Raw genomic sequence first — 17,406 nt, forward strand, 5'->3', positions numbered from 1 at the left:
GAGCAGCTGAAGAAGGGATACTCAAGGGAGACAACACCAAGCATATAGTGCTGAAGTTCTTTTACTCACACCAGCAACAGCAGCATCAGAACATTGAAGTTAAGCAAATCCATTCCCAGGACAACCTGGCCAATCTCTTTACCAAGTCATTGCCCAAGTCTACATTTCAGAAGCTCGTCCAAGGAATCGGTATGTGTAAATTATTTGAGTTGAATCGCTTGTAGTTATCTTATTTAGAAGTTATGTCTAACTCAGGGTGAGTATCTAGAAGCATACTCACATGATCTTAATGTACAATTTTTCCTACGATTAGGAACATTTTTCCCACTGAGTTTTTGCTACCTAACGAGGTTTTAATGAGGCACCCATCTTGGGATGATCATACTCCGATAAGTTCACTACCTTTGTCCAGTTTGACGAGTGTTTTAGACATTATGCATATTTTCTTACTTTTCTCCTTAGTTTATGGGTTTGTTGCCTATCTTGGGTTTTACCATAGCAAGGTTTTTGTGAGTTTTTGCAAATGCCTACTTCACTTTAATTTGAGACTTGCACTCACCCGTTGTGCCGATGACTTCATCAACTATTCTATCTTATCTGCTGAAGATCGGATGCGATGGTTTGTTGAGTATTTACACACTCAAGGGGGAGTGTTGCAGTCATATTTAGAATAGGAATGTGATTGTGTAAATCCTAGGGTATATGTGAATGTATCTTATATTCCTATTAAGATTAGATTACCTATTAAATGTTGTAATCCTAAAGGGAAATGTTTTACCCTTCCTACTACTATAAATAAAGGCACAATGAGGTGAATCAAACACACCTCATAATTAAATCAATATCTCTTCTCTCTAATAGTGGCCGGCCCCCTCTCTCTCTAAACCCTAGATCGTTCAATCAAATAGACCTACAACAAATTTATATTATTTGTCATTCGAATCATATTCGGATAGGATACGGATCAGGGATCCTAAAATCACATCCAAAACCATAAATAATATTCACGATTTTTTCTTATATTCAAAATATACCCAAACTTCTTTGGACGGTTATTTTTGGTTATCGAGTTTAACGGTTAGAATTGTCATCCCAAGTGTGTCGTGGCAAATTAACCAATTAGATTGGTAATAGGCACCCATTAAGACCCATTTAGTTGAGAGATTTTTCAGTGTGACCGTCACACGAAATGGTACACCACGTGTCTCTATATAAATAGTGGGTTATGTGTGTTAAAGGGTTAATAACTTAAAAATTAAAAATTTCCACCACTTGCATAAAAACATCCATATTCCCATCACAACTAAAAATTTCTCTATTTAGTTTGATTACCCCTTATAATATTATTACGATTACCAATGTTATCTTATAATTATGTTGAAATCAAATTAAACGGGTTTTTTATCCATTAATAACCGAAAGGATTTAACCCAATGCTTGTTCGGATGAAGAGAGACGCCAAACCAACCGAAGGGAAAACAGAGGGAGAAGAGAAGAAAGAAAATTGCCCTGCATATGAACCTTTTCTTTCTCTCTCCAAAATCAAAATTGAATTGGGTGCAAACAAAAACATGCAGACTCAATTGCATACTCTTTTGCTTCATCAATCTGCCCAATCAGGTTTATTGGGCTACGCTTTTTAGCCGTGTACAAGTCAAAAACTAACAAAGAGATAGAATCCCCTCCCCGGAAACTCACACCATGGAAGGTATCGTCGTTTCCTTTCTATCTCGGATCGCTTTTGAGATATGGGTTTTCTATTTTCTGATTGATTTATGTTAATTTCTGGTATTGCATTGTTTGTTTGTTTTCGGAATTTTGATTATTTTGTATGCATGGAGAGTTTGTTTTAATGGTAATGAGGGTAATATGGGCTCTGATTACTGAGAAACTTTTACAAGTGAAGGAAAATGCCATTTTGATCATGGTGGTTTGTGTTTCCTACTGTATGAGTACAAATTACTTGGCCTAATAAAATTTTCATATATTTACAGTGCTTTATGTTTCCCACATTTGGCTTTCGTCACGCTTTTTGGGCTTAGGGTTATTAATTTTTCTAAGTTGTTTTCTGGATTACATTTAGTATACCGGCACAGAAGCTATGGTGACGGCATTAGGCATCTAGTTGGGGAAATCTCAGGAAATGCTTGAATGTTTGTATAGATGATGTTCGTAATACTTGACTTGGGAGATTATTTGGGGGAGCTTCAATTGAGGGATTCCTCCAGTAAGATTATTTGAGGGACACCCTTGTAGGGCCCAGTCCGTGTTTTATTTTAATGATCTAAACCGTCTAGTTTTTAGGTCTTCCATCAAATATCGTGCTTTCAAAAAATTAGTCAAATTTGAAACCATTTATAACCACTTAATAAAATGGTTTTCATTTTCGCGTTTTCTTGAAATATTGTGCTTGTGTATTTTCTTCACTACAATTGGATGTCTTAGTGATTTTGAATTTGTCTATTTTTTGCAAGCTTGATCATTGAATAATGAATAAAAAAACAATTTTGATGATTGAAATTAAAATCTGAAGCGGGCCTTATGATGTATCACAAAACAGCTTAATCCGATCTAAAAAATGCTTGTGAAACAGGATAATGTTAGGAATGCAACTATGGCCTTCTTCCATGTACAAAATGTGTGGAAAAATTCTTGTGAAGGAGGATGCTGTTTGGCATGCTACCATGACCTGTACTTTTATGCAATTTGGCACATTTGACTCATAGGTCCAGCTTGTGGAACGGACTCAGACGATACATAAGCTTCATTAATCTTTTATGAGCAAACTTCAGTACTGTCTGTTTTAGAAATTAGAATGCCCTCCTTAAGAGTCCCACTAGCGGTAGTGGATATTACGAGATTAAGAAACTCTTTTAGAATTGCACATGACCACCATATTTTACTGAAGTTACGGGAATCTAATAAACTTGTTAAGTCTGGAGCTGCTATATTTGTATGCTTGAATTTTAATATGCCGAAATATTTTGTATAGTTGTTTGTTTGTTTGTACAGTTTTAGTTTAAACATTGTTTAGTTCAAAAACAGAAATGCTTTCAAATATAGGTGTGATCTTCATTATCCAATATTGTTGTTGGATTTTGAAATAGGTAGTTGCATGGAAGATGCAGCTTTGCAATTATGATCCTCATTTTTCTTTTGGAATCATTACAGGGGATCCCTCCTAGTTTTCCAATTTGATCAGTGGGTGACTAATTTTGGAAATTTATTTTGGATAGGCTTTGTTTAACCTGTTACCATATAGCAGATTCCTGCAACCTAGTAAGGAATTGCATAATCTTCCCACCACTTTATATTTCTCTCAGAAGGTCTGTCATAGATGTGGCGGTTGTCTTATTATTTGTTGTCTCAAACAAGAAAGAAAGTCCATGGGAATAGCCACAATCATAATAATGTTAATGGAGAAACTTATTCTTGTGATTTTCATTGCTAGAATAACTTTGTAAGAGTTCTCAGTTTCAGATTTGTAGTCTTTGATATTGTTGAATCAAGAAGCAACCATTCATAGCTTGTTGCTTGTTTCTCACTCTCTCACGCTCTCATTTGATGTCTTTCATTAATAGTTTGTTACGTGTCTTACTCGTGCTGAGAGGAGAATTTGGGCGATTCAGGGTCAGTAGTTTTCTGTTGTATGTCCTTTTGTCTTTAATTGCTAGATAATTCGAAGCAACCGACCACTTTGGTCCTTGTAATTTCAATTGGAAAGCCTTGGGTGCTTACCAAAATCTGAAGTCACTTGGTTGGCTGGTAGTTCTTGGTGAGTCAACACATGTAATATGCCAAAAGAGAAGGCAGTACTCTTCATTATCTCTTGGTGTGCACCAAGCGAAACGGTGGGGGAATCTTCTGACTATATCTTTCTTTCCTTGTTCCCCCACGGCACAAACCGATATTAGATTAATTCTGGCTTTTGGTTTGGAATGGTTGGTTCGTGGGAATTGATACTGTTGACTGTATGTGTTCATTATGGGGAAAGATTTCAAGAAGAAAAATGTCAGCCTGTGGCGATAGGCTGTTTTGGCTCTATTTGGGTGTTGTGGTAGGGACAGAACAGCAGAAGCCTTGATAATAGAAATGAAGAGTTGGCTTCACTGGTGACGTGATTGAATATCGTGCCAGGAGATATTTTTGAAGAGACATTTCTCAAGGCTTTGGTGTTTTCTTTTCTAATTTGGTTCCAGGGAATGGAGAGATGATCTGTTTATGGAGGAGACAGATCTCTTATCTGTGCCCTATGTTGGTTTTTTTTTTTTTTTTTTTTTTTTTTTTTCATTACCCGTAAGTGGCGCGCTGTGTGGCCCGAGCACAGTGATAAATGAGCAAGGGTCGCTGTATCTCCATCGGCACCCGGATACAGTGTTAAATGAGCAAGGGGGCCATAGAAACTTCTTTTCGAACGACTCCACTCAAAGTTGTTTGGGAGCATATGCTCCTATCAACTTTACACGGGACACACAAAAGAAGTACTTTGATCCTATTAGACGATGGAGGGTGAAGAAGCTAGGACAGAAGGGTAGAGTTCAAGAGAGCAGAATGCGTTTAGGAACGTGGAATATAGGAACCTTAACGGGAAAATCTATGGAAGTAGTGGAAGTTATGGTGAGGAGAAGGATAAATATTATGTGCCTACAAGAAACTAAGTGGGTTGGTCGTAAGGCAAAGGATCTAGAAAACTCAGGGTTTAAACTTTGGTATTCGGGCACAAATAGAATGAGAAACGGTGTTGGCATCATCGTGGACAAGATCTTGACACAAGATGTTGTAGATGTCAAGAGGGTAGGAGATAGAATCATGGCAATCAAGATTGTAATAGGACAAGAACTTATCAATGTGATTAGTGCGTACGCACCTCAAGTAGGGTTGGATACGAGTTTGAAGGAGAAATTTTGGGAAGACCTTGGAGACTTGGTGTAAGGAATTGCTCAGACGGAGAAGTTATTTATAGGAGGAGATTTAAATGGACACGTGGGCAGGGAGACAAGCAACTATAGAGGTTTTCATGGTGGCCATGGTTTTGGGGAGAGAAACGAGGATGGGGAAGCTATCTTGGATTTTGCAATGGCATATGATCTTTTCTTAGCCAACACCTTCTTTAAGAAGAGAGAAGAACATGTGATCACCTACAAGAGTGGGTCGTCAAAAACACAAATAGATTTTCTTCTAATGAGGAAAGGGGATCGTATAACTTGTAAGGATTGCAAAGTTATACCGGGAGAGAGCTTGGCTAATCAACATCGCTTGTTGGTGATGGATGTACATATCAAAAGAGTGAGAAAAAAGAACAAGACTTGGAAGTGCCTAAGGACTAGATGGTGGAATCTAAAAGAAGAAAAACAAGAAATTTTCAAAGAGAAAGTAATCACCCAGTGTGTGTGGGATAAAGAGGGGGAAGCTAGCCAAAGGTGGGATTCCATGGCTAGTTGTATCCGAAAAGTAGCAAAAGAGGTATTAGGAGAGTCCAAGGGCTTTGCTCCACACCAAAAGGAATCTTGGTGGTGGAATGAGGAGATACAAACAAAGGTGAAGGCTAAGAAGGAATGTTGTAAAGCCTTATACAAGGATAGGACCGATGAAAATGGTGAAAGGTATAGAAAAGCGAAGCAAGAGGCGAAGAAAGCTGTGAGAGAAGCTAAGTTAGCAGCTTATGACGATATGTATAAGCGACTAGATACCAAAGAAGGAGAGTTGGATATCTATAAACTAGCTAGAGCAAGGGAAAAGAAGACAAGGGACCTAAACCAAGTGAGGTGCATCAAGGATGAGGATGGAAAGGTTCTTGCTACAGAGAACGCGGTCAAAGACAGATGGAGAGGTTATTTTCATAATCTTTTCAATGAAGGACATGAAATGAGTGCTTCTTTAGGGGAGTTGAGTAACTCAGAAGAGTGTAGAAACTACTCCTTTTATCGTCAAATCCGGAAGGAAGAAGTGGTTGTAGCTTTGAAGAAGATGAAGCATAGAAAAGCAGTAGGCCCAGACGATATACCGATCGAAGTGTGGAAAGTTTTGGGAGAGACAGGTATAACATGGCTCACTGACCTTTTCAATAGGATTTTGAAAACGAAGAAGATGCCAAATGAGTGGCGAACGAGCACTTTGGTGCCTATCTACAAGAATAAGGGCGACGTACAAAATTGCATGAACTATAGGGGTATTAAGCTAATGAGTCATACAATAAAGCTCTGGGAGAGAGTCATTGAGCATAGATTGAGGCAAGAGACACGGGTTTCGGACAATCAATTCGGGTTCATGCCAGGGCGCTCAACCATGGAGGCAATCTATCTCTTACGAAGATTGATGGAAAGATATAGAGATGGGAAAAAGGATTTACACATGGTCTTTATAGATTTGGAAAAAGCGTATGATAGGGTCCCAAGAGACATTCTTTGGAGGATTTTAGAGAAGAAAGGAGTACGAGTCGCATATATCCAAGCTATAAAGGATATGTATGAAGGAGCAAAGACTGCCGTAAGAACTCATGAAGGACAAACCGAAAGCTTTCCCATAACTGTAGGATTACATCAAGGCTCATCCTTAAGTCCTTACCTTTTTGCGTTGGTAATGTATGAGTTAACAGGACATATTCAAGATGATATTCCTTGGTGTATGCTTTTCACAGACGATATAGTATTGATAGATGAAACTCAGGAAGAGATAAATGCAAAGCTTAACCTTTGGAGAGAAGTGTTGGAATCTAAAGGTCTTCGCCTAAGCCGATCAAAGACAGAATATATGGAGTGCAAGTTCAGTGCAAATGGAGGCCAAAACGAGTTAGGGGTGAGGATCGGAGATCAAGAAATACCAAAGAGCGACCGTTTTCGTTACCTAGGATCTATCTTGCAAAAGAACGGAGAATTAGATGGAGATCTCAACCATAGAATACAAGCTGGATGGATGAAGTGGAAGAGTGCATCCGGCGTGTTGTGTGACCGCCGTATGCCACTGAAGCTCAAGGGAAAATTTTATAGGACGGCAATAAGGGCGGCGATGCTGTATGGCACAGAATGTTGGGCCGTGAAACATCAACACGTACACAAAATGGGTGTAGCGGAGATGAGGATGCTTCGTTGGATATGTGGGCACACGAGAAAGGATAAGATTAGGAATGAGGATATTCGGGGTAAAGTAGGAGTAGCCGAAATTGAAGGAAAGATGAGAGAAAATCGGTTACGGTGGTTTGGACATGTGCAAAGAAGGCCTACTGACGCTCCGATTAGAAGATGCGACTATGGGACAGAGGTTCAGGGCCGAAGGGGTAGAGGAAGACCTAGGAAAACTTTGGAAGAGACTAAGAAAAGACTTAGAGTACTTGGATCTAACAGAGGACATGACACAGGATCGAGCACAATGGCGTTCTAAGATTCATATTGCCGACCCCACTCAGTGACTTGGATTTTCCAAGTTTTCAACCGAGAAGTTTTCCTCACTCGGGAAATTAAGGGAACACTACTTCAACCTACATGCTCCACTCACAAAGCTTCAACATATAAGCTTCAACAAAAGAAAAATTCAAAGAACTTAGCGAAGAAGGCTTTGGTGTATTTAACACAATACGTTGAAATGAAGCAGAGCTTATTTATTGATATCCCCGATAAGTTACAAATATGTACATATACATGAGTCAAAATAAACAAACAAGAGGGAGCCTTCACAAAGGTTGCTTAGGAGAAGTCTCAGCAGTCGGTAGAGCCCCAGAAAGAGAAGGCACCGGAGGGGGATCATTCGGAGCCTCAGTACTGGACAGAACCCTAGAAGGAGGAGGCATCAGAGGTTGATCATTTGGAGCTTCATTACGTGGTACAGCCCCAGAAGACGAAGGCAATAAATGCCTTTGGAACAAACCCACAAACCTCTGATGATCAAGTAAAACCTGACCATCAGATTCCTTCATCTGGTCAAGCTTCCTCTTCATGTTTGTAGCATAGTCATGTGCGAGCTGGTGCAACTGTTTATTCTCATGCTTGAGCCCTCTAATCTCCTGTTTGAGACTCATCACTTCAGCCGCCAATGATTCAACTTGGCGGGTTCGAGCAAATAGGCGTTGGGCCATATTAGACACAGAACCTGCACACTGAACACTGAGAGCCAGAGAATCCTTAACAGCTAACTTATCAGACCGTTTGGAAAGTAGTCTGTTATCTTTGGGAGTGAGAAGGTTCCTGGCCACCACCGCAGCGGTCATATCATTCTTCATCATGGAATCCCCAACGGTAAGAGGACCAGTAGGGGAGACGAAGGATGGGCGCCATATGTTGTCTGGAGAAGGCGTGGCTGCCTCTTTAACAAGGTTTAAGTCAAAACGACGGTCGGAGGGGCCAGACATTTTCAAAGGTGTTGAGGAGAGAAGAGGTCGAACAAATCAAGATCTTAGAAGTGCAAGAATGGAGCTTCTACTGGTGGAGATTCAAGTGTGCTTTAGAACTTAATGCCAACCTCTATAAAAATCTGCACTCGACGGAGCTTCAGAAATCGAAGAGGCGCCTGCTCAGAAATCGAAGAGGCGTTTGCTCTCTCAAAAGCTGGGCTGCTCAGAGACCACGAGGGTCGATCTCAGAAATCGAAAATGCGTTTGCTTTCTCAAAAGCTGGGCTGCTCAAAGACCACGAAGGCCGATCTCAGAAATCGAAGAGGCGCTTGCTTTTTCAAAAGCTGAGCTACTCAGAGACCACGAGGGCCGATCTCAGAAATCGAAGAGGCACACTTTTTCAGCCTTGTCAGCACTTGTCACACGCACACTCAGCTTTGCGGAAATTACGGGCATTCTGTCGAAGATTTCTGGTGAAGTAGAAAGCATATGAATCTTACTGTTCAATCACCCACTTTCCACACGCAACATTAGCTCATGGGTACCACAGATAACTTTGCCAAAGTTCTCTGACAAAGTTGAGACACGTGAAACTTGCAACTCCCACTACATCGCTCTGACCAAGAAGGGTAAAAGAATAGCAAAGAAACAGCACTAACAAAGTTTAGACACATAAATTTTGAAGGTCTAGCTACCATATTATTACCCACAAGGGTAAAGGAACAGTACCACTGCTGGATAATTGGAAAGTCCGTGTGTCAACCTCTGTGCTCCGTGGTAAGGTAGACTAGCAAACATGCCCAACCTTTACTCACATTCGAGAAAACACTCCCAACAAGATTGCTGGCTCCAAAATCGAAGAGGCACCGCCCTCCGAATCTCGAGAGCCAGACTCCCAACATGATTACTTTCTCAAAAATCGAAGAGACACCGCTCTCTAATTCTCGAGAGCCAGACCCCCAGCAGGATTGCTTTCTCAAAAATCGAAGAGGCATCGTTCTCCGAATCTCGAGAGCCAGATCCCCGACAGGATTGCTTGTTCGAAAACCGAAGAGGCACCACTTTCTCAACTTCGAGAGCCAGACCTCCTTGGATAAAGCTTGTCTGTAATCTTCACACGTAACATCAGCTTTCCAGATACCACAGACCACTTTTTCAAAGTGCTCTGACAGAGTTAAAACATGTGAAGCTGGCAGCTCCCACTACCGTGCTATGACCAAGCAGGGTAAAAGAATAGCATTACTACTTGTTGTTAGGGAGACTCCTATATATGTCGACCTCCATCCTCAACGGACATGCAGACCTGCAAAAATGCTCAACCCTTCCTCATATCTGAGAGGGCACTCCCAACGAAGCCTTTTGAAATATTCAGCATTCTTTCCCCCTGATAATACCTCTGCAAACAAGCTATACTAGAGCAAGAATATCTCATATCATCAGGGTTAAAAGAGTATCCTATATCATGCTTTTTCCTTTGGCCTTGTTCTTACCTGCAAGACAAGGAGAAAGAGAGCAATCAGTCAGCACTTGGAATCAAGCTTCCAGTCAGGAACTGACTGCCTGGAACCCCTTACCTGATTACTTACCTGGCATTGCTCTCGAGTACTCATCTTCAACATCTTATGCTTCCAGAGAAGATACCGCATCTGCCTGAGGAACAGATAGGGCAAGTGAGAAGGATACAAGGAAGCATGTGGAGACAAGCGTAACAGCACACGTGCCGATACATCCACTACTTTGTCAAAAGCAAAAGTATCCCATATCAGCAGGGTCGAACGTACTCTAGATTTGATGGACTTGTTCTGACCCTCAAATTCTTCAGTCGGCCTTATACTCTGGAGGAAACCAGAAAACCCTCCAGCCCAGTTCGAGAATAAGCCTGTGGAAAGTTACTTCTTAAAAAACAAAAGTATCTCATATCATCTCTTCTCATTTTTCTTCTCTTTATCCTTCATGCTGCCTGCAAGATAGGGAGAATGAGAACAATCAGCCGGAACTCGAAATCAAACTTCTGATCTGGGACTGATTGCTTGGAGCTCTGATTGCTTACCTTGTCTGTCACCTCTTTCAGCAGATCCCCTAGCTCGGCGACTTGGGGGACTCCTACTACATGGTTTGTATCGCGCTTGACCAAGCCTGAAACTACAAGTAAGCTTCTAGTGAAATTGATACATTACCTTGTGCATCTCCACCAGTTAAAGATACCACCCCTGGATGGAGGAAGAGTACTTCCAGAGAAGATGCCACATCTACCTATGAGATAGATAAGGCAAGTGAAGACAATACCACACTTCGGTACTTAGAAGTTTCGTGATTACGATATCATTCTCCCCCAATATTTCCTAATGTCATTTGTACTAAATCATTCACTTGTACTCACTAAAGGAGAGCTTGAACCTATGTACTTGTGTAAACCCTTCACAATTAATGAGAACTCCTATATTCCGTGGACGTAGCCAATCTGGGTGAACCACGTACATCTTGTGTTTGCTTTCCTGTCTCTATCCATTTTTATACTTATCCACACTAATGACCGGAGCAATCTAGCCAAGATCACAAAAAGCGACCGTTTTCGCTACCTAGGATCTATCTTGCAAAAGAACGGAGAATTAGATGGAGATCTCAACCATAGAATACAAGCTGGATGGATGAAGTGGAAGAGTGCATCTGGCGTGTTGTGGGACCGTCGTAGGCCACTGAAGCTCAAGGGAAAATTTTATAGGACGGCAATAAGGCCAGATGCTGTATGGCACAGAATGTTGGGCGGTGAAGCATCAACACGTACACAAAATGGGTGTAGCGGAGATGAGGATGCTTCATGGGATGTGTGGGCACACGAGAAAGGATGAGATTGGGAATGAGGATATCCGAGGTAAAGTAGGAGTAGCCGAAATTGAAGGAAAGATGAGAGAAAATCGGTTACGGTGGTTTGGACATGTGCAAAGAAGGCCTACTGACGCTCCGGTTCGAAGATGTGACTACGGGACAGAGGTTCAGGGCCGAAGGGGTAGAGGAAGACCTAGGAAAACTTTGGAAGAGACCCTAAGAAAAGACTTAGAGTACTTGGATCTAACGGAGGACATGACACAAAACCGAGCGCAATGACGTTCTAGGATTCATATAGCCGACCCCACTTAGTGGGAAAAGGCTTTGTTGTTGTTGTTGTTGTTGTAGAGTTTATGTTATTAAATAAAGAAAAAATGGGTTAGGTTGACTAGGAGGAAAGCATCTTTAGTTTCCTATTAAGTGGAGATGCCATGAATGGGTTTTTTTATATTTTATTTATTTATTTTATTTATTTTATTTTTTTATTATTTTTATAACACCAGAATTACAGGATTTGAAAGAACACAGCATATATTCTTAACAGAAGATGTGGTCCTAACTTAGTGAAATAGTGAAGGATCTTTTTGCCTGAACTCAAGTAAATAGGGATGAGGTTTTGTCGAGTCCCATCATATCCACGGATTGTTCACATGCCCTGATATTAGCCATATTTTTCTTTACCACCACAATTTATAGTTGAACAAATGAAGCATTATATTCATACATAGAAGCTGATCCAGTAACAATTATGTCCTGATAGATGTATATTTATCTCAATCATTGATTTCATTTTGTGACTAATATATCCTCTTCCTCTTTTTGGTTGATATTTAGAATCAAATGAACTGCATTCTGAGGAGAATAAAAATTCCCAAGACAATAATAAGAAAAGAAAGCTCAAGACACCGGCCCAACTTATGGCTTTGGAGAAATTTTATAATGGTAAGGATGCTTCTCTTCGCGTATGTTTTGTATTCCTCAGTTTTGAGACATCAAATTTCTCAAAGGAATGTTCTTTTTTACTTTTTCCAGAGCATAAATATCCTACGGAGGAAATGAAATCACAACTTGCAGAGCACTTAAGATTGTCAGAAAAGCAGATATCTGGATGGTTTTGCCACAGAAGGTTAAAAGACAAAAGATTGTCAAGAGATGAAACACAAGCTAATGGACGGCAAGATCGTTCAAGTGTTGTTATTCAGGATCGAGCTAGTGGACTTGGGCAGGACTCTTGTGGCAGTACTAAACATGGAGAGCATAGGTTTGTTGATCCAAGGGAAGTTGAAAGTCGAAGGCTTTCTGGGCATGATTTCACATCTGCAGATATCACCCGCGAGTATAGGAGTCACTATACAGAAAGAGTTGGTGACATGGATAATACATCTTCAGAAAGTAGCTCGTCTTTACAAGATAGGCTCTTAACTCGAAAGGAGGATCCGTATGATGTGGAAACTTCTAGATATCTAACACATACCAAGGGCATGGAAAACATGGGATATAAGCCCTCGGGGTTTATGAAAGTGAAAGGTGAAGCAGAAAATGCTGCTATTACAGCTGTTAAGAGGCAACTCGGGAGGCAGTATTGGGAGGATGGTCCTCTATTAGGTGTAGAATTTGATTTGCTTCCTCGTGGTGCATTTGAATCCCCGATTATTGGTTCTGGCCATGGTACATCATAATATACTCTGTTCATAGGATCAAATTTCCTATTCCATGAAATAGTCATCTGAGAACAGCAAGCTTGCTAACTGTTTTTCTGATCTTGTTACTTAGCTTGTGTTGATGCTCTCATATTTTTCATCATATTTTCCTTGTGCGAATGATTACTGTGTAGTTTTTATTTCTTTTTACAATTTTAATCTGTTTTGTCCATAGGTGATATAAATAAATATGAATATTGTCAATTTGAGTAAAATCATTGAAGCAAGATATTTAAGGTGTGTGACATTTCATTTTATTATGTTAGTTGTTCTATATGGAAGGCTCATGTTTATCTGCTGGCACTGGGCCTTGTTCAGTGAAGTAGCGTAGACATGGAAATCTTGAACTTGATGTAACCTTTAGTTTAATCTAATGTTTTTAATATAAGCTCATAAGATAAAATTTAGGCTTTTGAAACAGTGAAACACAAGTGCTTGAGTTTTCTTTCCTGTTTTTTTGCGTCTAATTTTAAAGCATGGGTAGTTGGGAGGCAAGTGGACAAATTGTAGGAAGAAGTGCAGTGAGGAATCCCCGTACTATAATAGTGTAGATACATAGAAGATGTAGTGAGTGGATTGAAATATTCTTAATTTAGTGTACCTTCTTTCTTTAAAATATGACCATCCAACTAATTTACCTTGGCACACAACGTTTTTACCCTCTCTCTGTCTCCCTGTGAACTCCCCTACTCCTTTGGCTCAGTGTTTTATCTTATTGCATCCTGTTTGTCTGATTTCTGCTGTGCATTCTCTGATGTGGCATATGGAACTGTTTGTTTACATTTGTTTCTCATGTTTGATTTTTCTTGATCTTGATAGTTATGATGATTAGTGGATTGAAGAACTTCTATTTTTTTTAGACTAATAACATACATTTGTTGTTGTTGTAAGCAAACTGAAAACATTTGCATATTGTGTATTTCTTTTGCTTCTACTTTAACTCTTTATTTTTTTAACGTTGATAAGGACGGAATATTGTTGGGGGAAATTGATATCATGGACAATTATATTAACAAGGAACACAGTGGGAAGTTAAAAAAACAAGATATTGTTAATGAAAACACCCAGCTTCTTACTTTTATAAAGTAAAAAAATTAAAAGAATCAAGTTGCTGTGTTGGCATTAGCACAACAGTCCTTTAACTGTAATTCTTGAACTATTAGATGTATGCAATATTCTGAAGCAACAACATAATTTTTTGAGCATGTTTATTAAAGAAGCTAAACATTGCTTTTCCTCTCTTTTATCTTGACGCTGTACTCTAGCAGTGTGTGATTAGCTTCCATTCAGATTCTCCAGTCTTTTAATATTAACTGTATTGTTTGTATACTTATATATTAGGTTCTTGCAGACTAGTCTTATACTTCTGTTTTGTTCATTGCTACACAGAACCATCCACTATTGGGAATACTGTCCTCCGTTCTCCTGACATTTCTGGAGTGAAAGGGCAACTAAGTCCAAGCACTGTAAGCAGACCTAATGCATTTTTGTTACACTTTGACAGATCTGGTGTGGGAAAGGGTGTGACAACTTTGTGATGGGGCTAATTTATTTGTTTATTTTCAGTATATACCAATCACAAATTCACAGCAAGGAAAACTTAACAAGTCAATTGAACTTATGTGTTGCCAGTCGACCAGCCACATTTTTACGAACCAGTTGATCTCTTGCGTCATTGTCTTGGCATATAAGCAAATTGCAGTTTCATAAGTTGAAATTAGAATAGAAATTTTTTATTAGCGCAACTTGCACCTCAATTTGTGTCCTTACTGGAAGCAAATAATTGGTTGTTAATACTTGGTTTCATTGAAGCAAAATAAAACTCTTCTATGATGTCCTCCCCCCACCCCCTCCCCCCCCCCCCACAGATAGATGAAATGCTTTTTAAACTCTCTCTCTCTCTCGTCCCCTTTCCCTCCCTCCCTATTATGATACTCTTTCCATCTTCTAATGCTCTTGCAGAGATATGAAGTATACAACTCCAGGTTGAATTCCCAGCAGGAAAATCCTAGCATCATGCATGGGTTTGATCTTCAGGAGAAGAAATCGAGCAAGCAATTGAGACAAAAGTTGACTTATCACAACGATACCAATTCTTCCCCTGGAAAAAATTCCTCCTTGGATATTTATGATAAACCTTCTGGAGGGATTTCTGCTTATAATAGCAATAAGAAAGATAGAATGAGATCTAAGGGTAACTATGGTAGGAAATTTACTAGTGAACAAACAGAGCCTTGCTTAGATGAGTACAATAAATTTATGAGCCCCAAGATTGTCCAAAGGAATGAGTACTTGAAGTCAAGGCCTTCAAGTTCTATGGTTAAGCATTCTGAGACTGTACCTTTTGACTTATGTGCTCTATTATTCAACGACTCTCATGTCAAAACTACTTGCCTTGTGACTATTTTAATTGCTATGTGTTCCAGGAGGAGAAGTTTGACGGAGAATGTAAGGCCATGAAAGGCTATCACAATCCATTTAGAAGAATGAATTCTACAGATGAAATGGCGGTGAGTATGAACTTTGGTGGGACAATGTTAATAGGGCATGCATGGCATTGATACATAGCTACATACAATTACTTATTTATGTATGGTGGTTCGTATTATGTTGACATCCTTTTTCCTTACTGATCAAAGGTTACAAAACAAGCCAGAGTTAATTTCCCTCAACGAGACTATGGAACAAATTCATTTGCTCAAATGCCACCTCGTAAAAATCAGATCAAAGAGTTAGTATGGCATCCTTCAATTGTGGATGTGCTTTGTTCTACGTTGATTGTGACCATCAATTTTTGTCCGTCTTTAAAATACAAGATGAAAATTTATATATATGTACTAGGGATTGTTTTCTCTATTGACTGCTTAAGTTAAGCCTACAAACACCACATTTTCCCCAGTCACTTTAATTAATGTCTGCATGTTAAATGTTTGGCAGCAATCTTACATGTCAGAGTCAATATTGCAGATGCAGTAGATGGCAAAATATTTTCTGGGTTAGGCTGTTATTGTTTCCCGACGAGCATTAGAGTTCATACTGATTTGCTTCACTTTATTATTTCAGTTACAGTGGCATTTCCCTTTACCATTATTTGTAGTAAATTCTATTTGCCCTAATAAGGGTCGAACTTTGACGAGGGGATTCTTCTTCATGTTGATTCTTGTATAATCTAAGCTCAGATTACGGATGGTGGGAATGCCATTAGAATGAAGCCGTCACTAATTGGAATCTTGATAATCCACTTAATCAAAGTTTTTACACGAATTTAGCCGCATGAGATCGGAACAGTACCAATTCTGTCCTAGACGAAAATAATTTTTTATTTTTTATATTTGAATTTCATTTCATTTCATTTCGAGGTTAACTGAGTATTACTATATCTGTGTTGCCAATGTAGTATCATCAAGGATTAAACTTGTTTGTGACATAGATACATGTCTATCTGCTTTCTGACGGCGTTGGTTCACTTTCAGAACTGCCATGGAGATGCCATCTAGCTTCAGTGAGGATGAAACTGCAGAAACCAATTCTTCTGTGGATTGAGGTTCCCATAGTTGAAGGATGGAAAGCCAGAAGGGTTCACGAGGCCCTACGGATGTACAGTTGAAGAGAGCTTGTATTCCATTTTAGCACTCGTCATCAGCGGCAATCTGTTTTGGCCTTCCAGGGATCATTTGTTAATATGTGTAGAAAATAATTTTGTGTACTGCTTTAGTTGTTAGCGGTTTGTTTCTTAGAATAAAGCTGATCAAACTCACATTACTTCTTTTTGGTTGGTTAAATGATGGCCTTGCCTTCAGCAACTATACTTGGCTCGCTTTACTTTACAGGATCAAAGGGATTGTCACTTGTTAAGTGTTTCCAGTTCATCCATTATTGTGGACAATATGAGAGAGTTAATACCATTTATTGTAATTCTTATAGCTTCAGAACTTTTTTGGGTTAAGTGTAGATAACTACCTAAACTTTAAGGGTGATTCGACATTGGTTTCAATATGCTATAACATTCTAAATAACTGCCTATAAGTTAAGACATTTAATAGGCCTAAAGCGTTTTAAGTGTTGACGTGGATGATACTTTGGAGTCGGTAATAACTTGACTATTATCTTGCCAACAAGCCTTTGCTCGTGCAGGTCTTTAAAAGCAATTCAGTTGAGTGATAATCACTACTCGTGCAGGTCCTTCATGCATTGCAAAAGTCTTCATGTACTCCTCTTACCAGTGCGTTTGACCACAAGGCGATGCCAACTGATGATGACATGGTTGATCTTCATGGATTCCAAAATCTTGTGGTTTCTTGAGTTTGAATAACTCTGGGCTCACTTGTCAGATACATGGGTGGTTATCAAACCTAAAGAATCTAGAGACGATCTATCTAGGTGGTAATCAAATCACATGGTCAATTCCAAGTTGGGTGGGGACTCTTTCTAAACTCTTTTTTGTGAATTTCCAAAACAACCACATTTTAGGTGAATTTCCTACAGAACTTCGTAGATTGCCAATAATGGCGAACTTCACCTGAAGTTCTCTAGTAGACAATTATGAAATTGAACTTC

At 39.5% G+C, this 17,406-nt stretch overlaps 1 protein-coding gene across 3 annotated transcripts; it reads left to right on the forward strand.

The window, feature by feature from the left end:
- Positions 1-1,411: 1,411 nt before the first annotated feature.
- Positions 1,412-16,781, forward strand: LOC103430831 (homeobox-DDT domain protein RLT2-like). Of its 3 annotated transcripts, none has more exons than XM_029088785.2 (8): positions 1,412-1,708; positions 11,984-12,091; positions 12,182-12,817; positions 14,239-14,315; positions 14,812-15,168; positions 15,276-15,359; positions 15,489-15,584; positions 16,323-16,781. In XM_029088785.2, the coding sequence occupies exons 1-8, from the start codon at positions 1,702-1,704 to the stop codon at positions 16,344-16,346; spliced, it is 1,389 nt and encodes a 462-aa protein (XP_028944618.1). In that variant the 5' UTR covers positions 1,412-1,701; the 3' UTR covers positions 16,347-16,781. The 3 variants fall into 3 exon arrangements, with proteins under 3 accessions (XP_028944618.1, XP_028944617.1, XP_028944619.1); XM_029088784.2 differs by having other exon boundaries at positions 15,489-15,580; XM_029088786.2 differs by lacking the exon at positions 15,489-15,584.
- Positions 16,782-17,406: the final 625 nt, after the last annotated feature.

The sequence above is a fragment of the Malus domestica genome, chromosome 11 (assembly GCF_042453785.1).
Source record: "Malus domestica chromosome 11, GDT2T_hap1".
NCBI lineage: Eukaryota > Viridiplantae > Streptophyta > Magnoliopsida > Rosales > Rosaceae > Malus > Malus domestica.